General features: G+C 37.5%; 5 protein-coding genes across 5 annotated transcripts; 4 read left to right on the top strand and 1 right to left on the bottom strand.

Moving 5' to 3' along the window:
• The first annotated feature begins 296 nt into the window (after positions 1-296).
• Positions 297-4562, top strand: LOC110748997 (P-loop containing nucleoside triphosphate hydrolases superfamily protein). The gene is made up of 6 exons (XM_021948993.2): positions 297-1109; positions 1826-1981; positions 2072-2179; positions 2278-2388; positions 2489-3904; positions 4087-4562. Exons 1-6 carry the CDS (start codon positions 468-470, stop codon positions 4369-4371), a joined length of 2718 nt encoding a protein of 905 aa, XP_021804685.1. The 5' UTR covers positions 297-467; the 3' UTR covers positions 4372-4562.
• Positions 4563-13805: 9243 nt separating this feature from the next.
• Positions 13806-16367, top strand: LOC110748948 (polyubiquitin-like). The gene is made up of 2 exons (XM_021948929.2): positions 13806-14012; positions 15209-16367. Exons 1-2 carry the CDS (start codon positions 13932-13934, stop codon positions 16127-16129), a joined length of 1002 nt encoding a protein of 333 aa, XP_021804621.1. The 5' UTR covers positions 13806-13931; the 3' UTR covers positions 16130-16367.
• Positions 16368-19059: 2692 nt separating this feature from the next.
• On the top strand, positions 19060-21506 carry LOC110748952 (polyubiquitin-like). The gene is made up of 2 exons (XM_021948932.2): positions 19060-19259; positions 20333-21506. The coding sequence occupies exons 1-2, from the start codon at positions 19173-19175 to the stop codon at positions 21242-21244; spliced, it is 999 nt and encodes a 332-aa protein (XP_021804624.1). The 5' UTR covers positions 19060-19172; the 3' UTR covers positions 21245-21506.
• Positions 21507-22051: 545 nt separating this feature from the next.
• LOC110748974 (polyubiquitin-like) lies at positions 22052-23637 on the top strand. The gene is made up of 2 exons (XM_021948964.2): positions 22052-22191; positions 22344-23637. The coding sequence occupies exons 1-2, from the start codon at positions 22105-22107 to the stop codon at positions 23217-23219; spliced, it is 963 nt and encodes a 320-aa protein (XP_021804656.1). The 5' UTR covers positions 22052-22104; the 3' UTR covers positions 23220-23637.
• A 45-nt stretch (positions 23638-23682) lies between these two features.
• On the bottom strand, positions 23683-27286 carry RIC5 (ROP-interactive CRIB motif-containing protein 5). The gene is made up of 5 exons (XM_021948965.2): positions 25693-27286; positions 25308-25492; positions 24927-25027; positions 24767-24839; positions 23683-24543 (listed from the first exon to the last, which is right to left on the bottom strand). The coding sequence occupies exons 2-5, from the start codon at positions 25363-25365 to the stop codon at positions 24068-24070; spliced, it is 708 nt and encodes a 235-aa protein (XP_021804657.1). The 5' UTR covers positions 25366-25492; positions 25693-27286; the 3' UTR covers positions 23683-24067.
• Between the last annotated feature and the right edge of the window lie 37 nt (positions 27287-27323).

Here is a 27323-nt window from a genome sequence, read left to right as displayed (position 1 = left end):
ATATTATGGTCAGAGTTAAACCTTAGAAATTTCATATTATGCTGTCACTTTTATTATAGTTGCTGGGAAACTTATATCTCTTCGGGCAAAAATGAAGAAGAAAACAACGACGAAGAAAATGTTCCCAAAAAGAACTAACATTATGAAATCTACTTTTTAAAAGGTTACGGGTTTGCCCAGTGTGAAATGACTTGACCCACTTTTCACAAGTCAATTTTTGAAAGGACAAAAAGAAAAAAAAATGAAATAAGAAGAAGAAACAAAATAAGAAAACTAGACGTTACAAATCATAACGGCTAGATTTTTGTTTCAAAGTTTGAATAGAATTCTGAGAGCCCTCATTTTGAAATTTCATTCCTTTTGTCTTCGTTTCCTTTCCAAGACTCTTCCATTTTTATCTCTCTCTCTCTCATCGCCCCCATCTTCCAGATCTGTCTGCAACTGATCTTGAATCTTTAATTGTAGTAATGGCTCCAACGCCTTCTTCTTCCAAATCCAATCACAGCCACACATCTCTGATGAAGACCCCACAATCCAAGCAGCGTCTCCAGTTCTTGAAAGCACACCCATCTCCAAACCCTAACTCTGCCGCCAAAGAACCACCCGCAGAGCACCCTGTTGAAGTCCTAGCCCGAATCCGAGATTACCCATATCGAAAAGAACCACAACCAACTTCGGTTCTTCAGATCAATCCTCAAAAGCAGAGTATTCGTGTCCGTGCTGATTTCGGGTACCGAGATTTCGCTCTCGATGGGGTTTCTTTATCGGAAGAAGACGATTTGGGGTCGTTTTACAGCAAGTTTGTTCAGTCCAGGATTGACAGTGTGAAATTGGGTGAAAAATGTACAATAATGATGTACGGTCCTACTGGTTCAGGCAAGAGTCACACCATGTTTGGGTGTTGCAAGCAACCTGGGATTGTGTACAGGTCGCTGAAAGACATTCTTGGCGATGGTGGAGAAGATGATTGTGCGGGTTCTATGGTTGGGTCCTTTGTGCAGGTCACTGTTTTGGAGATATATAATGAGGAGATTTATGATTTGTTGTCAAGCAATGGTGGCGGAGGATTCGGCTTTGGATGGTCAAAGGGCAACGGCTCCAATTCTAAGGTGATAACATTAACTGGGTCTCTTTCTTTTTATTTATTGAATTCTTGATGATTTATGAGTTTTTTTAATTGTTCTTTGTGTTTTGAACTGTAAGCCCGGGTTTTCTGTGCAAGTTTCGATTTTTAGATTTGGTTGTGTGTGGCTCACTGTTGATTTTGGTTAAGTTGGTTGTGTTGGCTCAAATTGGAGAGAAGTAAAATTTCTGACTGTTTTCATTTTTTTGAGAGTACAGCACTTGTGATGATAATTAGTTTTCTGTTCAAGTCTGGATATTTGGATATGGTTGTGTAGGCTAAAATTAGAGGGAATGGCTCCAATTCTAAGATGATTACATTAACTGGGTCTCTTTTCTTTGACTGAATTCTGAATTATTTATGAGTTTGCTGTCAAATGTTTTTTGTGTTTAGAACTGTAAGTTTGGATATGGAAATGGGTTTTCTGTGCAAGCTTGAATTTGTAGATTTGGTTGTGTTGGCCCCTGTAAATTTGGTTGAGTTGGTTGTGTTGGCTTCCTTTAAATTTGGTTGAGTTGGTTGCGTTGGTTTAAATTAGAGAGAACTCGTTATAAAAATCTCAAGACACTCAATTTAGGGAGCATCTTTTGTGATGATGATGATAAAGGTTATATTGTATGAGGGATGTGGCTTAGTCTCATAAATCATAAAGTGGAATATTCTTTTTGCTGCTCTTTTCTGCACTAATACTTGTACCTGCAGGTTAGGCTTGAAGTGATGGGAAAGAAGGCAAAGAATGCAACCTACATTTCTGGAAATGAGGCTGGGAAAATTTCCAAAGAGATTCAGAAAGTGGAGAAGAGAAGGATTGTTAAGAGTACTCTTTGCAATGAAAGAAGTTCTCGGAGCCATTGCATGGTAGGATTCCCTTGCACTTTCAAATATATGATAATTCTTCCCTAAGTCTTGTCACTAGTTGGATATAACTTGCTTTCTATTTCTGCACAGATAATCCTTGATGTCCCAACAGTAGGAGGACGCTTGATGCTTGTGGACATGGCTGGCTCTGAAAATATTGAGCAAGCTGGCCAAATTGGATTTGAGGCAAAAATGCAGGTAATGTCTTGGTGGTGCTTAATTTATGCTGATACTGTACGCAGCACTTTCATTGTCATTGTAACAAATGTTAAATTATGTTTATATTGAATTCACAGACTGCAAAGATCAACCAAGGAAACATAGCTCTCAAAAGAGTGGTTGAATCCATTGCCAATGGTGATTCTCATGTGCCTTTCAGAGACAGCAAACTGACGATGCTTCTACAGGTAACTTTTATTCACACTAATGTCAGTTACTAGGGATTATATGGTGCCCTGCCCTCTAACCTTGTATGTGAATGACAGTTCTCATGTTCTTTTTGTGCAGGATTCTTTCGAAGATGATAAAACAAAAATTTTAATGGTACTGTGTGCAAGCCCAGACCCAAAGGAAATACACAAGACAATCTCCACCCTTGAATATGGTGCAAAAGCAAAATGTATTGTCCGTGGCCCTCATACACCAATCAAGGATAAAATTGGGACTGAAGATTCATCTGCTGTTATTTTAGGATCAAGGATTGCTGCCATGGATGAATTCATCCTTAAACTGCAAAGGGAAAATAAGCTCAAAGAGAAAGAGCGAAATGAAGCACACAGGGAGTTACAGAAGAAAGAAGAAGAGGTAGCTGCACTGAGAGCTAAACTTGAGCTTATGGAAGGGACTGGATCTGGGAAAAAGGAGGAAGAAATCAACTTGAAGGTGACTGAAGTGGCCCAGACTCTGAAACGTGAGTTGGAAAAGAAGTTGGAGGAATGCCAGCGTATGGCAAATGAGTTTGTTGAATTGGAGAGGAGGAGAATGGAAGAAAGGATATTGCAGCAGCAGCAGGAAGTTGAAATGCTGAGGCGGCGGTTGGAGGAAATTGAGCTTGAGCTATGCCGCTCAGGTGATGGAAATGGTAAGGATAGTGGGACAAAGGACCACGATGGAACCCAGTTTGCCAAAAGGTTGTTAGGGATCTATGCCAGTGATGATGCAGGAGGAATGGTAAAGTCAATGGATTTGGACATGGATGATCAAGAACCTTTTGCTCGTGAGGTGAAATATGTAGGTGGGGTTGCTTATCAATCTGACAGCAGTATTGTAAATGCTGTAAACATTGATTCTTTTGAACCAAAATATGCTGATAGGGTATGCCTAAGCACTGTTTTTGAGGAAGAAGAAATGGAAGAAGAGGAAGGACTTAAGGAAAATGTGGAAGCTGAAGAAGTGGAGAAAGAAGTTATAGAGGAAAAGAGAGTGTGCATGGTTGATGGGTCTAGCCTCCAGAGTAATTATAATATGGGATCCCTGACATCTTTACCTAAGGATTATCAACATACACCAACTGTGAATCGGCCAAGCAGAAATCCAGGGGAAGAAGATGGCAAGGGGGGACCAGATGACAGGCTTGTCAGGATCCGCAACATATTTACACTCTGTGGAAACTACAGAGAACTCTCTCAACATGTGACAAGTCCAGCACCTACTGTTGCATCAGTTAAATCAGAAAATGAGCAGAAACTGACAGAAGAGATAAACAAAAGTCGAGTATGTGATGAGATGGCATTGGCTTCCAAGGAAATGGTCACTGATGCAGATACTGAAGTGTACGTGAAATGGGAGGCTTCAAAAGAGAATCCAGGGAAGTTCATTACAACACTTAAGGTTGTAAAAGATGCAAGCCTTGCTGACCTGCGAAAGTTGATTGAAATTTATCTTGGTGCAGACAATCAAGCATTCACTTTTCTCATGCTTGGGGTATGTCATTTCTAAATTCTCTAGCTTGTTGACCTCGTCTTAAAAAATGGAAAAGTTTATTAAGACAATCATGCTAACATGGTTGTTTTTATTGACAAAAAAGTTCTTATAAATCAAGAAATATAGTGCATCTCTGTGATTAAGAAACACTTGATTCAAACTTCTATTCTGTATATATGCAGGACCCCACTGGAGCTTCAGTACCAAAGGAGAAGGAAGCAACAATTCAGGCCACTAAGCTTCCTCTATGCAACAATAAATCAAATGGCTACCTTGCTAGCTTGAGACCACTGAAGGGAATGCAAAGCCCAAGTCAGCTCTCTTTAAGTCCTCTCCCATTGAAATCACTGGAAAATAGACTACCACTCACCCCAAGTTCCTGCTTCTCTGTCCAAGGTGATTGTATGACACCCAAAGTAGCACCAAACTTAGGTTCTACTCCTTATATTACTGTCAGGAGACATTAGTGGTTCTGATTGTGTATGGATGGTTGTAAGAAGTGCACTTAGACACTGCAACTTATGTAATGAAAACTCTTGTGTCATACTCAGACAGTGCAACTTTCAATCCTATTTTGGTTGTTTAACACCCAAAAAGTAGGATCAAACTTCTGTATTGAAAGTGCACTATATATAAATATGTTTCTTTTGATTGTGCCTCTTGTTTGTGTCCCTCTAATGTTTGTGCCTCTTGGCCGGAACGAGTTATGATAGAATACGTCTTATTTATCTTGACGAAATGGGCAGAATGGCTATCGCAATTCCAAAAATATTCATGACTTTCAGTATCTTATCAATAGCTTCTCTTGCATTACCGGGCATGAGCGGTTTTGTTGCCAAATTGATAATTTTTTTTGGAATACTTACTAGCCAAAAATATCTTTTAATGACAAAAAATATTAATTACTTTTGTAATGGCAATTGGAATGATATTAACTCCTATTTATTTATTATCTATGTTATATGGATACAAGCTTTTTAATGCCCCAAACTCTTATTTGTTTCGATCTTTTGGTATATGTGCCAGCATGGTTATGTACTGTACATCTTATGAAAGTTAGTGAATTGAAAAGATCACATATCACAGTGCTAACCCAATATTTTGAAGGGAGCTGATTTCCCCACTCCCCTTGATTTCCCCACTCCCCTTTTCAACACTTACACTCCCTTTTATTTTTTAATACATTTTAATCAATTTGGTTATTTTTTGTTCTTTCCCTTTCCTATTTTACCCTTATTCTGCCTTAAATTCCTTTTACTTTACTTTTATATTACTTCACTTTTATATTATTTAGTAATAAAAATAAGATCGTAAGAAGAAAAAAATTGCATCCAAACCCCATCCCCCAATCCCTAAGATAATAACCCAGAAAAAAACACCCAACCACCCAGAAATCAACCTTCTTCTTCAATCAAATTTCCAGAAATCAAGTAGCTTGAGAAAGGTTTCGAGTCCCAAGACAAAACTGGGTAATTTTCACCTTCCTAACCTTGAAGTTTATTGAGTTTTAGCAAAGTTTTTTTTCCTCACCGTCACCCAGACGCACCCTACCCTCTCATGACCGCCACCCTCCCCCACTCCACCCTCTCGTCGCCGCCGCCCAGCCGCATCTCCTTACCCCTATCGTCTCCACTTTCTCTCTACCTCGGTCTCTCTTCACTTTTTGTCTCTCTTCCCCCTGTCTCTCTTCGAACAAGCTTCACAGCCCCATCAAAACGTCGAGTCGATGGCTTCATCGGGTCGCAGGCGCTAATCAGTTTCCAAACCCAGTCGTTGCGGCAATTTGGGACTGGAGTGAATTGGGTGGGTGATTGCGGAAGTTTGGGACTGGAGGGGATTAGGTTTCGAGTTTTGGGTTCTTATTCAACTGTGTTCAATATCTCATCAGTTTTGTATGCAAGACTGTCACAATTGTTGAAATTTTGAAATCCCCGTAGAGGTGTATTGGGAGACAAAACTTCTCAACTTATTGGCTGTGAGATCAAAGCCTTCTACTTTCTGTATATGGCATTTGAAATCATGGGTTGAGATAGGGGCATGACCAGAAAATAATATATTTGGTGATGCCCAATTAAGAAATGCTTCTCCGCAAAAATCATATTTCTCAAGCTACTTGATTTCTGGAAATTTGATTGAAGAAGAAGGTTGATTTCTGGGTGGTTGGGTGTTTTTTTCTGGGTTATTATCTCAGGGATTGGGGGATGGGGTTTGGATGCAATTTTTTTTCTTCTTACTCTCTTATTTTTATTACTAAATAATATAAAAGTGAAGTAATATAAAAGTAAAGTAAAAGGAATTTAATGCAGAAAAAGGGTAAAATAGGAAAGGGAAAGAAGAAAAGAGAACCAAATTGATTAAAATGTATTAAAAAAGAAAAGGGAGTGTAAGTGGAGAAAAGATGAGTGGGGAAATCAGCTCCCTATTTTGAAATAGTGCAATGTAAGTCATCCGTTAAGTTATAAGCGAGAACACCAAATTTGCATCACATGGACAAATAAAAATCCTAACAAAATTCAGCTGCAATTTACAAATGTTTTAACAAATAAATTAAAAATAATTTTTTTTAATTGGGATTTTGTTAGATTGGTTGTGTTGGCGTGACTTGTGGATCGTTGACTTTCTTTCCTTACACACCAAGGATTCCCATTATAATTGTATTTTGATGATTCCGAACCCGATCCTATATTTTGACGACCCAGGCCCCGACGACGACCCCGACCCCGACCCCGAATATGTCTCTAATTCATACATAGATCCTGACTTCGACTCCAACTCCGACTCCGATTTCGACTCCTACCCCGACTCACTCAGATCCCGATCCCAATCAAGATTCCTACTAAACTATATTGTATGCATCTTCCGGTGCACAAATTATGACTTCCAGACTAATGACCCCGACACATGGATGAGATTGCGCATATTGTGGTGATCCGAGACACACTCGTGAGACTTGTTTTAAATTGCACAGCTACCCCAAATGGTGGGCTACTCTTAAAGATTGAACACAACGCGATACGACCAATAATGGTACTGGTTATAGATTCCATGAGCTGGATAATTGGTTTTGCTTCAATTGATCATATGACATTTGATCCTGATGATTTTTTGAATACTACCCAACCTTGACGAACTTGTATTGCTTACACCAATAGAGTTACCAATCCTATGACAGGGGCTGACACTGTTGCATTCTCATCCTCTCTCTCACTATCTAATATTTTGCTTGTTCCATCTTTATCCAATAAATTGATATTTGTTAGTCAACTTATTAAACAATTGAATTGTTGTGTACTCATTTACCCGATTTTTTGTTTGCTTTAGGATATTCACACTAAAGGAGATTCTTGGTCGTGGTACTAAGAGATGGGGTCTCTATTATGTAGATGACTTCAGTCCTGACATGGCTAACAATGTGACACATCACTCTGACAGCAAATAAAAGCAAATCTGGTTGTGGCACCATCGATTGGGACATCCGACTTTTAGTTATCTGAAGCATCTTATACCATATTTATTCTCAGGTTTCAAGGACTCTGACTTCAAATGTGATGCTTGTATTTTGGCCAAGAGTCACCGTGTGCCCTATCTGTTGAGTACCAATCAGTGTATTACTCCATTTACGTTAATTCACTCTGATGTCTAGGGACCTTCACCTATCACTGCTCCTTTTGGCGTTCGGTGGTTTATCACATTTGTAGATGATTGTACATAGATGACATGGTTTTATTTGCTGAAGAATAAAAATGAAATGTTTTCTCTTTTTCAGTTCTTCCACAAACATATGAAAACTCAGTTCAATGCTCAAATTCAAATTCTTCGCTCAGACAATGATGGAGAATTGGTCAATCATAACTTTCAGGCTCACTTCCAACAACATGGAATTATCCATGAGACGACTTGTCCTCAGACACCACAACAAAATGGCGTTGCTGAACGAAAGAATCAACATCTTTTTGAAACAACCCGAGCACTTCTAATTGGCGCTCATGTTCCTCGCCATCACTAGGATGATGCTATTGTCACCGCAAATCACATGATCAACCATATGCCTTCTAGTGTATTGAACTTTAAAACTCCCTTACAAGTGCTTGAGCAACACGAGCCCCTGCCCTCTGTTTTGGTGCTTACACCCTGAATCTTTAGATGTGCGGCCTTCATTCATCTCCACAAAAATCAACGTAGCAAACTTGATCCATGTGCTCTTCGGTGTGTTTTCGTGGGTTATGTCACTTATCAGAAGGGCTATCGCTGTTATCACCCTTCTACTCGACATACCTATGTCACTTTGGATTTGACTTTTCTGAAATATGAGATGTTCTTTCATGACCCAACATCCAATTCTACGCTTCATGTGGAGATACGAAGTGAAAAGTAGAATTGGAGCACCTTGGAAAACGAAGAAATTCGCCTCTGTACAGAAGCGATCGGTTATCCTGCCTCTGATGATCGATGGCCCCGAGGCTTGGAGCACCAAATTGTTCTCGGCCAAGAAACGATCGATCATCCAAACCCAATGATAGATCATCTCGAGTCTGAAGCACGAGATTGTTCTTTGTTGAAGAGCGATCAATCGCCCATTCACAGCGATGGATTGCCTGACCCGCCTGACCCCTACAACGATGTTTCTGATCCAAGTCCCACGCATACAGACAATATAGAACAACGAGATAAAGACCCCATCTCTAACTCAACAGTACCAATGGACCAATCTTCTGAGAATATCCTTAAGGTAACTACTCCTACTACACTTGTGAATTTAAAGGATAAATATATTGGATACCAATTACCTTTCATGCAAAATCTTAGGAAGCCACCAAACCGTTATTCACCTGATATTGGCAAGACATCAAAGTATCCAATTGCGAATCATGTATCTATTGAGAAGCTGTCTGAACCCCTCAAGTCCTTTGTGCATCAGTTGTCTGCTATTCATATCCCAACCAAGGTTGCTGAAGCATTGAAAGATCCTAAGTGGGTTCAAGCTATAAAGGAATAGATGAAAGCTCTTGAGAAGAATCAAACTTGGACATTGGAAACTTTACCACAAGGAAAAATGACTATCGGATGTAGATGAGTATTTACCATAAAACACAACGCTGATGGATCTATTGAGCGATACAAGGCAAGACTTACGGTGAAAAAGTACACACATACTTATGGTGTAGATTATGAAGAAACCTTTGCACCGGTTGCAAAATTAAACACAGTCAAAGTCTTACTGTCCCTCGCAGCTAATTTGGACTGGCTACTACATCAGTTTGATGTAAAGAATGTTTTCCTACATGGAGAACTCACGGAGGAGGTGAATATGGACATTTATCCTGGATATGATACTACTCAGACTGGAATAGTATGCAAATTAAGAAAGGCGTTGTATGGTTTGGGTAGTCCACCATGGCAATGAAGAACAATGGTTTCAGACAGAGTAACTCAGATCATACTTTGTTCTATAAACATCATAAAAGGAAGGTAACAGCTTTAATAATCTATGTTGATGATATGATTATTACTGGGAATGATAAACAAGAAATATCTTAGCTACAAGATTATGTGGCTACTGAATTTGAGATGAAGAATCTAGGTGGACTTAAATATTTCTTGGGAATTGAGGTGGCCTGATCACAACAAGGCATATTTCTCTTTAAAAGGAAATATGTCTTGGACTTGTTGATAGACACATGAATGCTAGATTGCAAACCTGTAGACCCTCATATTATTCATAATCATCATCTTGGAGAATACCCGGATCAAGTTCCAACTAACAAAGAAATATACCAAAGGTTAGTGGGAAGATTGATCTACTTGTCTTATACTCGACTGGGACATTGCTTATGCGGTGAGCGTCATCGGTCAATTTATGCATTCTCCGAGTGAAGACCATATGAATGCAGTTCTTCGGATACTTAGATATTTGAAAGTCTGCACACGGAAAATGACTTATGTTCTCAAAACATGGTCATCTAAATATTGATGGTTATTCAAATGCAGATTGGGTAGGCAATGTAACAGATAGAAGATCCACATCATGTTACTTCACATTCGTGGGAGGTAATTTGGTGACATGGAGATGCAAGAAACAGAAGGTAGTCTCTTTATCCAATGCAGAAGCCGAGTTCAGAGGCATGACTAAAGGAATTTGTGAGCTCATTTGGTTAAGGAAGTTGCTTACTGAACTTGGGTATAAACCCACGTCCACAATGAATCTCTTTTGTGACAACAAGACTGTTACAACTATTGCACATAATCTGGTTCAACATAATTGCACTAAACATGTTGAGGTAGATCGACACTTCATCAAACAAAAGCTTAAGGCTAAAGTGATTCAGTTTCCTTTCGTGAAGTCCGAGGATCAATTGGCGTATATTTTGACAAAAGCGATTTCCAGTAGAGCTTTCTACAATTCACTGGATCAGTTGGGCATTAGCAACATCTATGCACTAACGTGATGGGGTGTGTTGGCGTGATCTGTGGACCATTGACTTTCTTTCCTTACACACCAAGGATTCTCATTATAATTGTAATTGATTTACTTTAATTTCTGATTTCCTACTGTAAATAGAAATAGAAATTTACTATTTACTTGGCCACTAAGGCTCCATTGTTGTTTGTACCATATTTGACCCTCCACTCGTACAACGACACGTGGATCTTAGAAACTCGCCCAAGTACCCAAGGCCTCGAACAATCGGCATCGGCCACCGATGGCATTGTCTCAAAGCTGCGAACAGCCATTACAGGCCCAGCTCGTCTACAATCGGCATCCCTTACCGATTGTAGAGAATCAACCTCGAAGTATCCGCCCAAAATATCTAAAGACTCGTGTCGACCTCAGAGGGCCCTCCCACGAGTCCCACATCGAAAATGAGTACTAAGAGCATACAAAATGCCCTCTATAAATAGGCCCCTCCACTACAATACAGGGGTAAGACTTTTAAGCTTGACTTCTATACTTTTATATGGTCAACAACAAGAGCTCTTAAAAACAATCTTACTTGAGCATCGGAGGGTCTTAGGCTGGTTCCACACCGGTTCCATAGACCTCACGAACCTCAAACTCTCTTCTATTCAGGATCTGCTGTTAGAAATGTGCCCTAAGAGCCAATACATTTGATGTAATCTCCTTAGAATACATTTCGTATATGATAAATAAAGGGCAATATTATTTTGTTATCTTTTATGTCGTGTAAAGAAACAAAAGTCCATGGTGTACTAAATAAGAGATAAAGTAATCTAAAGAAGTTTAGATTCGGGAGACCTTTAATCTCTAACTGTAGTATCCCAAAATGTTCCTAATCATAAGGTTATCAAATGGGCATTGATAAACCGTCAAGATTGGCACATACTATGTATGCTCAATGATGAGGATGGTTGGTCTCAAACCATTTGTGTAGTTGACACTAATACAAGTATGTGGGTGCTCATTAGTGAATGAGTACACTGAACGCGATCAACCGGAGTTCTCGTATGGAGTATTTATCTATATGTCAAACGAGAACTCATAGTTGCAATAATGCAAATTAGTCCTTAGACCTGAGGCATCATGATTGTCTTGTGATGCGTTATTGATCTTTGATAGCTCACAAAGGCAAGTCGTAAAAGATTTTCCTTATGTGTTATTGGGATCTCTTAATTCATCATAGAGGCATGTGAATGTACAATAAGGAATCTCTACCTTGATAAAGAAAGGAGAATGTTTCAAGATATGATTCAGTGAATCTTCGGCCGAAGTACTTGAACATGATTTAGAAAGTGGTTTTTAATTGTGTTCTATTGAATCATATGAGTTTAATCATATTAGGGGTTTGACATTATCAATCTGTACCCTAACAATATGATTGGAAACATTGTATAAGAGAAGGACCGTATTGCATTGCAATTCCAACTGAATAGGTTCTTCATCTATTCTAATTAGCTTGGGTAGCCATGATATATTGCTAGATGTCACTCTTGGCTTGTGGAAGTCCTAGGACTGATTGTGATCAATCCAAAATAAAGGAAGAATTAAAAAGGGGTTTTAATTCCAGTTGGTTAGAAAGAGTTCTAATGTTTTCCCACTGCCTTGCTAAATTAGAACCTAATGGATCGCACACCTTAAATGGTTAACTTTGAGTAATACAAATGAGAATGAGGAAATCAATTTGATTGATTTGATGTGGATGATTTACTACGTGTAAAAATATATTTGGGCCTCGATAATAGTTAGAGGGAAGCCCAAATGGTTGGGTATCAAGCCCAAGGGCTTAAGACACCTAAATATTATGGTTTAAGTGTCATAAAGCCCAATTTTGGAAGCCCAATGGGGTTTGGCCGAAAATGGTTAAGTGCATGTGTATGGGAATTGTTTCCATAAGCTCATTTGACACACAAACACAATCCAACATCAACCAAAGAGGTTTGGGAGATCAAAGAGAGATAGTTGTGAGTTTTTCAAGAGTGAAACACAATCTTCTTTCAAAGGGGTTTAGATTGAAACCAATCTTGAGAATCTTGTACTAGCATCCTTGTATTCTCAAGATACCTCTTCTCATCTCAAGGTTTCATTGGTGTGGAGACTTAGAGGCCATATACTTTTGTGGCTCACAAGGAGGAGAAAGATCAAGAGGAGATCAACAAAGGAAAATCATCAAGAGAAGACCAAAACACAACTTGGTTCATATAATTGCTTCAAGGGTAATTAGATCTTATCCTTTCTCTTGAATTTTCATTTATGAAAAACATATCAATGTTCATGGCTTAAGATACTTGGAAGAAGTTTTGTTTTTGAATTTAAACAACCACCATATTCTTCCGCTGCGATTAATTTGATTAAATGCATGTTTAATATTCAAATGAACTTCTTAAAAATGTTTTAAAACCAACATCTGCATCCAAGGACAAGAAGAATCTGCATCTATCACTCAATCGATCTGCTAGATCGTCCTCATCACTTGTAAGTTGCACTCATCTCTATCTGTTCAGATTTAGCGCCAATAATTGTATTATAAATATGATCTCCTATAATGAGAGGAATATACAGAAAATTCCTACAAACAAATATTCTCTCATAGTTCTCATATTTTAATATGTTGGACTTACGTGGTTCCCAAGGTGGAACCAAGAATTTACATAGGGGTGGGCTAATAATATTTTGTTTTTGTTGGAGCATGGATTGTTGTTTGTATGACAAAACAAACGAACAAATAATTCTATTTTAACCCAAGATGTATAATCATCACATTTCTCAATAACTTTCTTAACACTTGACAAGTTGACACGTGTACCATTACCCCTTTAATCCAGGGGTATAACCATAGTTATACAAATACAAAGCAAATAGTTAATTATGGTTATATTCATGAACATCAAAGTGTTGAGAATGATGATGAGGTGTACCATATTATGATAAGAACACATGTCATTAATATAAAAATAAATAAATAAAAGCAAGGGACATCTACAATAAATCCAAAAATTATAATAAGACAAGAAGGAAACGAAAAGTGTAAATCCGCATATTAAAAAAAGGGTATACTAGTGATTTGCCCCCTGAACTTGTACCATATTTTCAATTAACCCCCTATCCTTTTTTTTTAGAAAATTAAGGATATGAACTTTTTTTTCCCCAATTTCCCCCCTGTCGTCCAAATTCGCAACATTTCATCCAATTTGCCGTTAAATATGAGGGTAAAATAGTAATTTTGTATGTTAAAATAACCCTAAAATTGGATGAAATGTTGATGATTTAGATGGCAAGGGGGAATTGGCGAAAAAAAGAAGTTCATATCCTTAATTTTCTAAAAAAAAAAGGATAGGGGGCTAATTGAAAGCAAAGTACAAATTCAGGGGGTATTTCACTAGTAAACCCTTAAAAAAACGAAAATGTAAAGAGAATTATGAGATAATAAATAACCCATTAAAAAACATCAACTCCAAACAATAGAGATCTGTCAAAGTTCTCTCTTTCTCTACCACCTTGGTTCTTTGTTTGGTTTTAGAGTTAGGGTTTCAAACCAAAAAAAAAATTAAAAGAGCAGGGGATTTGACAGTCATGGCAGCGAGGAGTAGCCGGATGGAAACAGTACTTACTTCTACTCAACACCACCAGTCCAGTCCAAACGAAGAAGAAGAGGTTAACAATTTTCAATCTTTCATCTTTTGTTCTTTTCTTTATATATAATTTAGTTTTCTCTTCATTTTGTGTATATTAGTGTTTTGATACTGATCACTGAGTCTCTGGTTTCCTTGTGATTAGTTTCCCATAAAACATAGTAGAAAATGTGGTTATGTGTTCTTCATTTTCACTTTATTTTGAGTGTCAAACTACATTTTCATTTTCATGTTATGTCTCTCTGGGAGTTGGTAAGCATTTCACTAGTATGCTCAGTCAAGTCCATAATATTTCAGTGGTTGTTTAACACATTCTTTATATTTTAGTTTCCTATTAAAAATTTAGAACCTTTCATTTATATTACGTATCTCCAGGAATTCTGAACTTCAACCATAGCCTTATCATTTGATCTCCAAAATAGCAACTTTATGAGTATTTTATTTTTCAACCAATTTGTCTTTTTCTGTTATAAAATGGTAACAAAGAAAAATGTAATAGCTTTCCTTTGAAATTTAGTCTAGGGTTGGAGACTCCAAACTGTTCACTCTAAGAAATTTTGCATTGGTGTAATTGTGTGCTGTGTTGCCTGTTGGAGTTGTCTCTGAGCTTTTAAATCCCTGGTAGAATTTCTATTGTGCTAGAAAGCTTGATTATCTCCTCAAAGAAAAGGAGGGCTTATCTCATTTGGTTTCGCTTTTGTGGTATTAGCCTCCCCTGCATTAAATTTGCTGTTGGAATGTGTCTAATGAGACCAATGGCCTAGTCATTTCTTTTACCTATGGATCATATTTTGTGTGCCAAGTACTCCTTAATGTGGATTGCAGACTGCATGATCTGTGTATTTATTTTATGCCCTCCTACTGTCCTTGAAAAATAATATAAATAGACTTTTTATTTATAGGATATTAGAGTTAGACTCTTTAAGGAAGAATTGTAATTTTGTATTAGACGTTAGGCCTTATCATGGATGTCTATATCCTAGATTTTTCTCCTTGGAACATGGCCACAGTTAGTGTTAGAATCATTTATAAGCTCATTCATTGATTCTTGATGCTTGGCGTGAAGCATAGATTGCTTTTCCTTTTTCTTTTCTAGTCAACCAGATATGGGAACAATTGTTCTGGTTGTAAAATTATTGTAAATTAAGCAGGTTTTCGGTTCAGCCTTTGTTATAGTTTTGTTTGGGTTAAGTACATATATCTTTTTATTTGTTGCAGATTAATGTTTTCTTGAAGATTATGAGAACTGTGGCCTTAACAGTCAAAAGCTCTGAGACGATAAAAGATCTTAAAGCACTGTTATGTGAGAAGTATGGATTTGCTGAAAATCATCAGGAGCTCTTCTTGGGTGGTGATATGCTCATGGACTACCAAAGTCTAGTTGACTGTGGAGTTCAGAGGGACTCAACTGTTCATCTTGTTCTCCAGAATACTGTCGGAATCAAATTATTTTTCAAATTACCATCAAGTCAGGGCACCATTGAGATTGAAGCAAAGGCTCATGATACCATCCGAAACATCAAGGCCATGATTCAGGCCAAGGAGATGATTCCATCGGATCAGTTCACTCTTGTCTATGGTGGAGAATTGCTTGAAGAGGACAGCACACTGGCCTCATTAGGTATCAAGAGCGAGTCAACCCTGCAAATGATTTATGCTCCTAAAGACACTCTTTCAATATCTGTGAAAGCATCATCAAGAGAGACTGTGAAACTCAAGGTTAGAGCCTTGTTCACTGTCAATGATGTCAAAAACATAGTTGGGAACACTTTAGGTGTCTCAGTCAGTTATCAGAATCTGATCTATGCCAGAAATCAGCTTGAGGATCTCAAGACATTGGCTTTTTATGACATCAGGGATGAATACGTATTGGAGATGTCACCTCGTTTGTTTCCGATATTTGTTAAAGTTTTTGATGGGAGAACCCTAACTATTGATGTGAAGCAGTCTGATGTTGTCGAAGATGTGAAGGTCAAGGTTTTTCGCAAGCTTAAAGTGTCTATGAAGCCTTACTATTGTTGTAGGCTTTTGTTTGGTGGGAAACATCTTCGTAATGGTCAGGATCTAGCAAGCTACAACATACAGAAGGACTCCACCCTTAGTTTCGTTATGTCAACAAACGTTTTCAGAGGGTCGTAGGCTAGCGTGGTTAGCTATCTTTTGCAGATTAGAAGCAGCAACAATATTTTGGCACAGGTAAGGTTAGAGAAAGAATGAGTCACATGTGAGATTATCTAGGACAGATTAATTTCAAATGTAATGTACCTAGAATAGGGTACAACTGTGCAGAGCTCACTGTAGGTATGTGCAATGTTCAAGCCCAAAAGTAGGATCAAACTTAAATTGTGCAACTTTTGTATATAAATATGTTTCTTTTGATTGTGCCTCATCATGTTTGTGTCCCTCTAATTTCTTTTTCTTTCATATTTCTTCTTGTAAATGAAAATTGTATTAAAACCAACTGCATTTTAAATTTATGAAGACTGTCTCAAATTTCTGATCTTTGCTTGAAATAGTGTTCCTGTTGGAGTAAACATCCAATTGATAGTGCTTTCTGATAGGTACCAAACAGTGGAAAGTAAGAAAAAAGAGGAGGAAGAGAGACTAAAGTAACAATTCTTTCATTCATTCCCCAAAATGGCCAAAGGCCTCAAACTAAATGCACCGAGTGCGAGTCCATCAACGGTAAGAGAACATTACACGCGTCTATGGGCTGTTATGAATAGGCCCATTAGTCAAGGATCCTAACATTTTCCGAAGGCTCGCTTTGGGTTAAAGATTTCATGTGATTCTCACGTGCAATGCAGTGTGTTATCTATATATATAAAGTAAAAGACAGATAATGGTAAAACATTTAAAATATCAGAAAATGTATTTGGTTAATGCAAACATCAAGAATTGAAATTATTAATTAAATGAGTATAATATGGTAAATTCACTGTTTCATATTAAAAAAATTAAAATTAAAAAAAAAAAAAATCAGATAATTGATCATATTTTTATGGAACACAACTACCCATTATCTTTTTTAATTCTAAAATAAATTTAATTTTTTTTGAAAAAAACGTCTCATAGGCACCGAAGAGCGCTAGTCTTCTTAATCGAAGCCTTTCTTTACAAGGACGATTCAATCCCATTCCTATACTTAACCGCATGTAGTGAAGAGGGCTCCCTTGTCAAGGAAGGTTTTGTTTTTGTTTTTGTCTTTTATCGAAACTTGTCAAGGAAGGTTGAGAATCTTTTGAGTCCATGACAAGTGACCAGCGGCTTGGAAGTAAAACTTTTCAATCATTGATCTCGTTGCCTTTGGTAGAGCTGAAAAGATGAAGAGGCAGATGCTATGATAGTAAAAGCACCGTTTGATTAAAGATTGGAGAGAAGAAAGAGAGGAAAAATAAGAGGGGAGAAAGAGGAAGAAGAGGAGAAAAAAAAGGAAGAAAGAAGAAGAGCAGTGCGGGGCCGGTCTGTTTTTAGAGAAAATACGGGTAAATACAAAGCAATTGGAAATTAACTATGCAAACACATGTAAACGCAATTCAAATGGAATGTAACATGTATGAGCATCTCTAAGGGATGAGGCAAAAGAGTAGGCAAACTTTATTTGCCTTGAAACATCAGCATTTTCAGGCTCCAAGGGAATAGGTAAATAGGTAGGTAAAATATACATACTCTCCCCAACAAGGCAAAGTGAACTACTTCAAAATGAATAGGTATATTGGGCGCCACTTGCTTTTTATGATAAAATATCATCTGCACTCATTTATACTTTCTATAAAATATAATAATAAATGTAAAAGATAAAAGTTCATAATATAATAATAGTTTGTACAATTACATTGTCTAGTCCCTTGGAGTGGCACTAACAATGGGTAAAATTGGGGGTGGGTATGCCATTCTCATCCTCATCCCCGCCTTCATACCCACAATATTCATATCGGGAATTCCTCAACCCCGTCTTCATTGAGGAACGGGTTCCCCGACCCTCACCATTATGGAAGAAAAAATCAACAAAAATGTATACTTATAACTTATAAGACAATATAAGAATGTTTATTGGCAGGAGTTTAACTTAATATGTATAATATAAGTAGTGTGGCTTAATATTCGTATAAATATATAATATAATAATAGAAAATATAAAACTTGGTCTGCACAATCACTTTAATAATATATATATATATATATATATATATATATATAGAGAGAGAGAGAGAGAGAGAGAGAGAGAGAGAGAGAGCTTCCATTTAGGGATCCCTGACACCCTTGTAGAGCCCATTTCCGTATTGTATTTCACTAATCCAAACCGTTTATTTTGTAGATACTTATTCAAAGATCATCTTTACAAAAAAGCACTTGAATTTGATATCATTTGACCACTCAATAGAATTATTGAAATTTTAGTACTTTCTTGAAGCACCGTGTTCATTGATTTTGTAGGACACAATTGGATATTGAAACGGTTTCCGATTTGTCTAATTTTTTGCAATGATGATCTATGAATTTAAACTTAATAAAAAAAATATATGGTCTGGATCATTGAAAAAAAATTCATAGGGGACCTTAAAGGGTGTCCCTCAAATAAAATTATATATATTCTAAACAAGGTGGGTTTGGGTTGCGGATTCAAAATACTATCCCCGCCCCTCTCCGAAGACCATACCTGTAAAATTCCCCGTATCAATCTCCATACCTGATTTTCATCCTTCATACCCGACCAATTAGGGTCGAATTCCAGCAAACTTTTACCACCAAAGAAAATTGCCATCCTATTGACCAACTTTTTTCATGAGGCAAATGGGTAAGCAATATGCCACCTAAGTTGTTATAGTATATTTTGTGCCTTATTTACATACTCCTTAGAGATGCTCACTATATTCGTAGTTCATTGGTGAATGTATCTGCTGGAGTTGAAAAAGAAAAAATCAATGGAATAACCGCAAGCAACGGGAAGAGGGTCTACCCAGCGAATGAAGACTGTAGTAGGGGGCCCTTCAAAAAATGACCTTAATTCTCTTTAGACTTTTCGTTTCCCTTTTAAAAAAAATATATTTATAAATAAATGACCCATTAAGGAGCATCACTCATTCCAGAGTTCAAACAATACAGAGAGGTCTGTCAAATTTCTCTCGTTCTCTACCACCTTGGTTAAAAAAAAAAACAGAGACAGTACGGTTTGACAGTCATGGCATTGGCAGCCAGCAGTAGTCGGATTGCAACAGTACTTTCTTCTACTCAACACCAGCAGTCCAGTTCAAGCCCAGAAGAAGAGGTCGTTAACGATTTTCAACCTTTCATCTTTTCTTTATATACTATTTTGTTTCCTCTTCATTTTGTGTACTGTATGTTAATGATTTGATACTGATCACTGAGTCTCTGGTTTCGTTGTGATTGGTTTTACCATAAAATAGAGAAAAACAGAAAACGAAGTAGAAAATGTTGTTATAACACATTCTTTATATCTTAAGAGATTCAAGATCGAATCTTTCACTAATATTTTTGTTTCCTACAAAAAGAAGTTACAATCTATGTAATATTTTGTTTCCTATGAAAAAACTTTGAACTTTTCACTATCATTATGTATTTCCAGAAATTCTGAACTTCAACCACAACCTTATAATTGGATCTCCAAAATAGCAACTTCATGAGTATTCTATTTTTCAACCAACTTTGCCTTTTGAATTTAGTCTATGGTTGGAGACTCCAAATGTTCACTCTAAGAAATTTTGCATTGGTAGTAACTGTGTGCTGTGGTTGCCTGTTGGAGGTTTTTTTTTTTAGCTTTTAAATCTCCGGTAGTGTTTCTTTTAGGCTAGATAGCTTGATTATCTCCTCAAATCTGGTTTCTCTTTTGTGGCATTAGGCTCCCCTGCATTCCATTTGCTGTTGGAATGTGTATAATGTTACCAGTGGCCTAGTCATTAACATATTCTGTGTGCCAAGTAATCCTTAATGTGAATTGTAGACTGTATGATCTATATATTTCTGTTATGCCCTCCTACTGTCCTTGAAAATAATATGTATAGAGTTTTTATTAATCAGATATTAGAGTTAGACGCTCAAGGAAGAATTGTAATTTTGTATTAGACGTTAGGCCTTATTATGGATGTCTATATCCTAGAGTCTCCTCCCTGGAACATGGGCCACAGTTGGTGTTAGAATCTTTTGTAAGCTCATTCATTGCTGCGTGGTGTGACATATTGCTGCTTTTCCTTTTTCTTTACTAGTATATCATTGATGGCCCAACCTGATATGGATAATGGGAACAATTGTTCTGGTTGTAAAAATATTGCAAATTAACGTTTTCGGTTTGGTCTTTGTTATAGTATTGTTTTGGTGTATCAGATTAATATTTTTTTGAAGATTACGAGAACTGTGGCCTTAACGGTCAAGAGATCTGAGACAATAAAAGATCTTAAAGCACTGTTCTGTGAGAAGTATGGATTTCCAGAAAATCATCAGGAGCTGTTCTTGGGTGGTGATATGCTCGTGGACTGCCAAAGTCTAGTCGACTGTGGAGTTCAGAGGGACTCCACTGTTCATCTTGTTCTCCAGAATACTGTTGGGATCAAATTATTTGTCAAACTACCATCAAGTCATTGCACCATTGAGATTGAAGCAAAAGCTCATGACACCATCCGAAACATCAAGGTCATGATTCAGGCCAAGAAGATTATTCCATCGGATCAGTTTACTCTTTTCTATGATGGAGAATTACTTGAAGAGGACAGCACTCTGACCTCCTTAGGTATCAATAACATGTCAACCCTGCAAATGATTTCTGCTCCTAAAGATGTCCTTTCAATATCTGTGAAATCACCATCAGGCAAGACTGTTAAACTCAAGGTTAGAGCACTGTTCACTGTCAATGATGTCAAAAACATAGTTGGGAACACTTTAGGTGTCTCAGTCAGTTATCAGAATCTGATCTATGCCGGAAATCAGCTTGAGGATCTCAAGACATTGGCTTTTTATGACATCAGGGATGAATACGTATTGGAGATGTCACCTCGTTTGTTTCAGATATTTGTTAAAGTTTTTGATGGCAGAAGCCTAACTATTGATGTGAAGCAGTCTGATGTTGTCGAAGATGTGAAGGTCAAGGTTTTTCGCAAGCTTGAAGTGTCTATGAAGCCTTATTATTATTGTAGGCTTTTGTTTGGTGGGAAATTTCTTATTAATGGTCGGGATCTAGCAAGCTACAACATACAGAAGGACTCCACCCTTATTTTGGTTCTGTCAACAAACGTTGTCTAGAGGGTCGTAGGCTAGCGTGGTTGGCTATCTTCTGCAGATTAGCAGCAGCAACAATATTTTGGCACAGGTGAGGTTATGTAGAAAATATTAATTTGAAATGCAATGTACTTAGAATAGGGTACAACTGTGCAGAGCTCACTGTTGGTATGTGCAATGTTGGCTTGAACAGAACAAGTTGCTACATGTGGATCTTGGCTTAAGAAGGAAAACAAACCTGCTTCAATTGCATTTTCCTTCTTTTTAAACAATGACTTTTGACTTACTGAGTTTTATGTTCCGCATTTGGATGAAAATTCGACGAAGGTCTAAAATGAGAGAACTTTGGCCATAAGCACAACGTGGTCATATTTTCTTATATGCAACATGAAATACTTGAATCTTGCAGTAGTTCCTGATTCAATAATTCTTTCTTCTTTACTCGGTTGAACCCCAACAGTAAATTATTTGAAGCACAAGGAGAGTTGACATTATTAGAGATTTTCTTTTGTCCTTCCATTAAAATGTCAGTGTCTAGTTTTGGACTATTACTATACTATTCTATTGATTTTCCAAATTCTTTTACAATACCCGTGCTTTGTGTGAACCTACCAACTTGTATTAAAATTGAACCAAATTGAAGACTTTGGCTAGAGCCTAGGCTAAATAATTGTTTCATTATTATTAAAGACCAATTATTCAACAGAGAAGCACTTATCCAATAAACAATATACGATATTTATATTAAAAGGATTCTATTTGTGTTAGTTAAAGAAAAGAACTCTACATAAGGCCGTCTTCAAACTCTGAGTTTCATCAGGAATATAAAGTTTTGCCAAAACCTGGCAATCTGAACAATCACTCTCTAGTCTTGAAAATTTCCAATGGATGAAGCACTGAGACTTCGTAGACCCTCACACCGGGGATACCGAACGCTCCCATCAAGTTACCCTGGTTCGTCTCAGCAAAAGGTTGTTATTGCCTTTTATTTACATAGCATATTATTTTTCATTGGATCAGTTTAAAGTAATCTCTTCCTTTTTTTGTTTTCTCGCACAATGTCTTATGTATCCTTCAAATGATTGAAATTAGCTTCACAAGATTTGTTTCTTCTTTGTAGCAGAGGAATATACTGTGGAAGGTCTTGAAACAAGTAGCTTTGAGGGTTAAGAAATCCATAGGACACAGGAAGGAAAGCAATTCAGAAAAGCTTCAGGAGCCTCTCTTGGATGATAGTAGTAATTGGCTTCACGATGGCCAAATACCAGCTGATCAAGGAATTCAAAAGGAACCCAGTTACCATACATGTCATCAGAATTCAATGAGAATGAAAATATATGTGAAAATTCCATCAAATCAGAAGACAATTGTATTTGAAGCAAAAGGGTACTATATCATCAATGACATCAAATCCATGATTCAGTTGAAGGAGGGAACTCAATCAGACCAGTACACTTTAGTTTATGGTGGGAAACTACTTCAAGATTATCGGACATTGGCCTCGCTTGATATACGGACAGAATCAACCCTTTATATGATTTTTAATCCAAGAGATGTTATGGCAATTTTTGTGAAAACACCAAGTGGAAAGATTGTCAAGGTTGAAGTTAAGGTCTTGTACACACTCCGGAATGTCAAAGCGATTGTTGAGAGCTTTATAGGATGTCCTGTTGCTGATTGTAGAATTATTTATGAAGGAAATGAGCTGCAGGATTGCAAGACTTTGGCTTTCTACAACATTGAAGAAAATTCCACTTTAGAGGTGCTGCCTTCTTGGATTCAGATATTTATTAAGACATGGAATGGGAAAACCATTACGCTTGATGTGGCACGATCGAATACTGTCAGAGAGGTGAAGGACAAGATATTTTGTAAGGTTAGAGTACCAGTTCATTTTCAGAGTATTGTATTTTCCGGAAAACGCCTTGAAGATAAATGGCGTCTTGCGAGATACAACATCGAGAAAGACTCCACTCTCCACATGGTCTTGGCTTGGTGAACCAAATTCCACTATCATTCATGATACCAGAGGAAATGCAAGCAAGAGTTGAACTTCTGTAATAAGGGCGCTGTTAGATACGTTCCTTTGGGTTTGATGAAGATGTATAGTGGTTCCCAGTGAAAGATTTTATTTAGAAAAAGGGTGCAAGTCATCTTAAGTTTGCATTTCTTAATCTTTCATATTACAAAAGTTTGATGAACTCATTTGGTGATGAATATGCTTTGCTTCACGTGGAACAAAAGTTTTGGGAACAATCTGAATTCCTTAAAATTACATTTCATTAAAACGATAGAAATTCGATGGAATTTAATTCTTGATTCCTTCATGAAATCATTTTTTGCATGAACAATTGCATAAAAATTATGGCATGGAAACACTCAAAAGTTCTTTGGTAAATGAGATGAATGTCCTGCAGAGACTTAATTTGTATCTGACCTAAATTGGGTCAGAGATCTCCCACTCCAATAAATAAGGCTATTTGCTTCCTCTGTTAAAATTTGAATTTTGAGTTGGCACCAGAATGAAATCTTTAGGCTGCAGAAGAACCTCACATGTGAGTTTGGAACAGTAATTTGGCATAAATACTTGGCTTGGAAACAACATGAAAACCAAGAAGCTTTCTCTGAACACCAGGCTGTTGTAGATTCAACTCATCAAATTCTTTTCTATGTATTCTAGGCAGTAAGACACTGCATAAATTGGAAACCAACTTCTCAAATCTCACTTGGAGCTTTCCAAGTCACAGATATCAACATGACGACGAAAAATAAAAATGATCAATGAAGTAAGCCAGCAGAAGTCACACTTTGAGTTAGAGGGTTATGTTAAGACCTCCCTTTCTGCCATCAGTTAAGATTCCCTCCAGAAAATCCCTCAGAACCCTTCTCTTCTGCCAAAACTGGGTGCATTGGACTCTCACCACTCTTGGATCCATGCTCTGAATCTTCCAATGAAATATCTGTCATAGAATTCTGGCCTTTGGATCTTGATGACCTTCTTGATGATCTTGCTGACCCGCTTTCAGAGGAACCCTTTTTCCTCCTTTGTTTTGGTATCCCAGGTGGATCTTGTGAGGGAGATTCAGATCCAAGGTTGTTAGAATTCCTGCTTCTTCTTGAATGACGGCTACTACCTTCTTTAGCCTCTCGAGAAGGGGAATCCATTACTCCATCCTTGGAGCGGTGGCGCCTAGAATGCTTCTTTGATCCATCAGAGATCTTCTTGGTGGGAGAACTTTCAGGTTCACCTGTAGGCGAATGGTGCCTTGACCTTGGAATGTCACTTCGATGCACCACCAATTGTTGGCCAGGTTTATGCATATCTGCAGAGAGAAGCATACAACATTCAAATGTGAATTGTTGCACATTTTTTGTTGATTGCATTTCCACATAACAGGAGTTAACAAGAAATAGGCTACAGAAAGATCATGATCAATTTTAACTTCACATTAAAAGTGACATGTTATATTGCCAGACTGTTAATACGAACTATTAGCGTTAACATCATACAGTGAAAAGATATGTTGTGTTAGAAAATAAGCAAACCTTGGGAGGACAATTCTTTAACAGCCAGTTGCCCAGCGGATGAGACTTCTGGAGAAGATTTGAAGTCGTTCATCTGCAAGATGAAATTTTATGTAGTCGCAATTGTATGTATCATGGAGAGAGAGAGAGAGAGAGAGAGAGAGAGAGAGAGAGGGTTTACCCAGCTCGGCGTACTATTTGCAGAAGGACCATCCCATCCAATGTGTGCAACATGCTTTACATCTGTGGGAAAGCCAATTTGTATTTCATCATCTTTCTCTTCTGCAAAATTTGTGCCACTTGGTCAATCAATTTGCTCTTTCTTTTCAATCTCTAGTAAAATAAATATTATTTACATCACAATGAAGAGAGATTAAACTAAGAAGAAAATTTATGCTCATGATTTCTCATTGGAAAGAAAACAAAATCCTGCAAAATTTTCGATCATTAGTTCTTGCCGACCAAAGAAAAACCCAACTGGAATTTATGCCACAAGACCTTGTAAAACTTGAAAAAGAAAATTATTCGAATTTAGGGAAAAATCAACGGAAATCGCACTTACCAAACATATGTGAAATGTATCTTAGGCCTTTGAAGAGGCCCTTCACCTTGGTTGCCATTTTGTTGGCTCAAGTGCTTTAGGACATGCACTTCAGAAACCTTCAGCTGGAAATTAAGTTGCTGGTAGAAATGGTGCTTATTCTCTACTTCAAATACAAAGAAAGCAAGAATGTATATGACAAGCTCCTGATCATGGAAACCACAAGAAGGAGAAAAGAATAAATATATATTATCAAAACCATTTGGAAACTCCTCTGCCCAAAGAATATTCAGCTGCTAGTTGCTACATCAACATATTATTTTTTATTATAATTTAGTTTTCCAAATTGATCCCCAATAAATGTAACACCAAAAGAAAAAAAGTGACAGGAAAAAGAACTGTGTACCTTGAGAAGAAAAGGCAGAGAAAAAGGCATCAGCATAATACAACCAGCTCCTGCAATCTCAAACCCACGTCATGGTAAGTGTTCCCAAGCGTACCCATATAATCCAACAGTGCAAAGAGCGGTCTCATCTCTCTCAAACAATTTACAAATAAAAATTTGCAATTGTTGATTGTGATGCCATGGGGCCAGAAATTTTTTTGAATTGGCAAATCCGAAAAGAATCAGAGTGGAAATGAGAGCATCGGTTTTGTTGGATGGCCCGGTGGCGATGCAGTGCTCGTTCCCGGTGACCAGTCATCAAAACCTGTTGCTCACCGGATTTTCGGGTGGGAAAGTAGAGAGATAGAACTAGAAATGGACAGGACCATAGGCTAAATTTGGGTGGAGGGGGATTGTTAACGGTTTTTCAGTGAATGCGCGGGAAAAGCGGTTGGGGAAAACAATTGTGTGGCAATTGTGGAATTACTAGCGCACATCTCATCATCTTAATTTGTGTATCTTCTTCCTCTAGAACTTGTGTGACAACCATGACGTACAAATCACTCAAACAGAACCATTTGTTCATGTTCTGTTTTCTATAATAAACTAATTTAAATTTAAATTTTGGATTTTCAATTACCCTGGACAGAATGGAAGACAACGATGACATGGTAGGTCTAATCTTTTCTTTTTCTTTTTTGGCCAAAGTTAGGAAGAGGATGGGGAAAACTCACACACGGGTATTATGGAGACTTGAATCTAGGACCAGCACACCAAAGGCTTGAGCCAATCCAACTAACACCCCATTGGTGACATGGTCCAATGGACGGAATGGAAGACAATGATGACATGGCAGGTCTAATTACTCAAATAAAAACAATTTCTACATTTTTTTTTCTAATAAAAGGATACATCTTTGATTTTCAATTACCATGCATAGAAAAGACTGGAACAGAAGAACTTTCTTTTTGGTACAATTGAAAACTTCCGTTTTAGTTTCAGCACATTCTAGAGAACACGTTCATTATTAATACACCCTAAAGTATAAATTCATACACCCTAAAGTATAAATTCGTCGACACCATATGGAGCAATAATACCACATGACAATGTTACGAGTAGAAACAAAAATTTGTGCCTTTAAGAATTCTATTTGCCAGTCTACATCAGAGGCGCTCAGACCTAAGAATTCATGGGGACCCGCTTTGTTTTATTTTTTCAATGGAAACTAGCCGTGTTTTTTGGTGAAACTAGCCATGAAGAAATTGGTTAGAGAGTTGGAATCTACATTTGATAAATTAACAGAGAGTTATGCTACATGTAACTACATTGTTCTAATAGAGAAATTCCATATACCTAGCACCCTGAGACGAGGAAAAATGCTTTGAGGAGTTGAAAATAAGCGTAGATCGAAGTATTCCGAAATATGAATTATTCTGGGAGAGGAGTTGAAAATAAGCTTAGATCTGAATATTCCAAAATATGAACTATTCTAGGAGAAGTTTGAATCCGTTCTGTTCGGATCTTCATCGGCATTGGTTTGGTTCGGCTCGGACACCAGACTACTCAAGCCCATCCCAGTCACCGGACACCAAAAAGTAGAAACAAAAGGCATTTGATTATACTACCCATCTCTATGATATCTATGCTGT

This window comes from Prunus avium, chromosome 1 (assembly GCF_965620075.1).
Source record: "Prunus avium chromosome 1, drPruAviu1.hap1.1, whole genome shotgun sequence".
Classification (NCBI taxonomy): Eukaryota; Viridiplantae; Streptophyta; class Magnoliopsida; order Rosales; family Rosaceae; genus Prunus; species Prunus avium.
Note: the sequence above shows the minus strand (reverse complement) of the source record. Positions and strands in the feature narration are given on the sequence as shown.

Excerpts from the sequence above, each read along its gene's own strand:
- LOC110748948 (XM_021948929.2), top strand. The coding sequence starts at position 13,932 with ATGGCAGCGAGGAGTAGCCGGATGGAAACAGTACTTACTTCTACTCAA. Across the intron at positions 14,013-15,208 it reads GTCCAAACGAAGAAGAAGAG|ATTAATGTTTTCTTGAAGAT; the intron begins GTTAACAATTTT and ends TATTTGTTGCAG.
- LOC110748974 (XM_021948964.2), top strand. The coding sequence starts at position 22,105 with ATGGATGAAGCACTGAGACTTCGTAGACCCTCACACCGGGGATACCGA. Across the intron at positions 22,192-22,343 it reads CTGGTTCGTCTCAGCAAAAG|AGGAATATACTGTGGAAGGT; the intron begins GTTGTTATTGCC and ends TCTTTGTAGCAG.
- LOC110748952 (XM_021948932.2), top strand. The coding sequence starts at position 19,173 with ATGGCATTGGCAGCCAGCAGTAGTCGGATTGCAACAGTACTTTCTTCT. Across the intron at positions 19,260-20,332 it reads GTTCAAGCCCAGAAGAAGAG|ATTAATATTTTTTTGAAGAT; the intron begins GTCGTTAACGAT and ends TTGGTGTATCAG.
- RIC5 (XM_021948965.2), bottom strand. The coding sequence starts at position 25,365 with ATGGCAACCAAGGTGAAGGGCCTCTTCAAAGGCCTAAGATACATTTCA. Across the intron at positions 25,028-25,307 it reads ATACATTTCACATATGTTTG|AAGAGAAAGATGATGAAATA; the intron begins GTAAGTGCGATT and ends CAAATTTTGCAG. Across the intron at positions 24,544-24,766 it reads TAAAGAATTGTCCTCCCAAG|ATATGCATAAACCTGGCCAA; the intron begins GTTTGCTTATTT and ends TTCTCTCTGCAG.
- LOC110748997 (XM_021948993.2), top strand. The coding sequence starts at position 468 with ATGGCTCCAACGCCTTCTTCTTCCAAATCCAATCACAGCCACACATCT. Across the intron at positions 2,180-2,277 it reads GATTTGAGGCAAAAATGCAG|ACTGCAAAGATCAACCAAGG; the intron begins GTAATGTCTTGG and ends TTGAATTCACAG. Across the intron at positions 2,389-2,488 it reads AACTGACGATGCTTCTACAG|GATTCTTTCGAAGATGATAA; the intron begins GTAACTTTTATT and ends CTTTTTGTGCAG.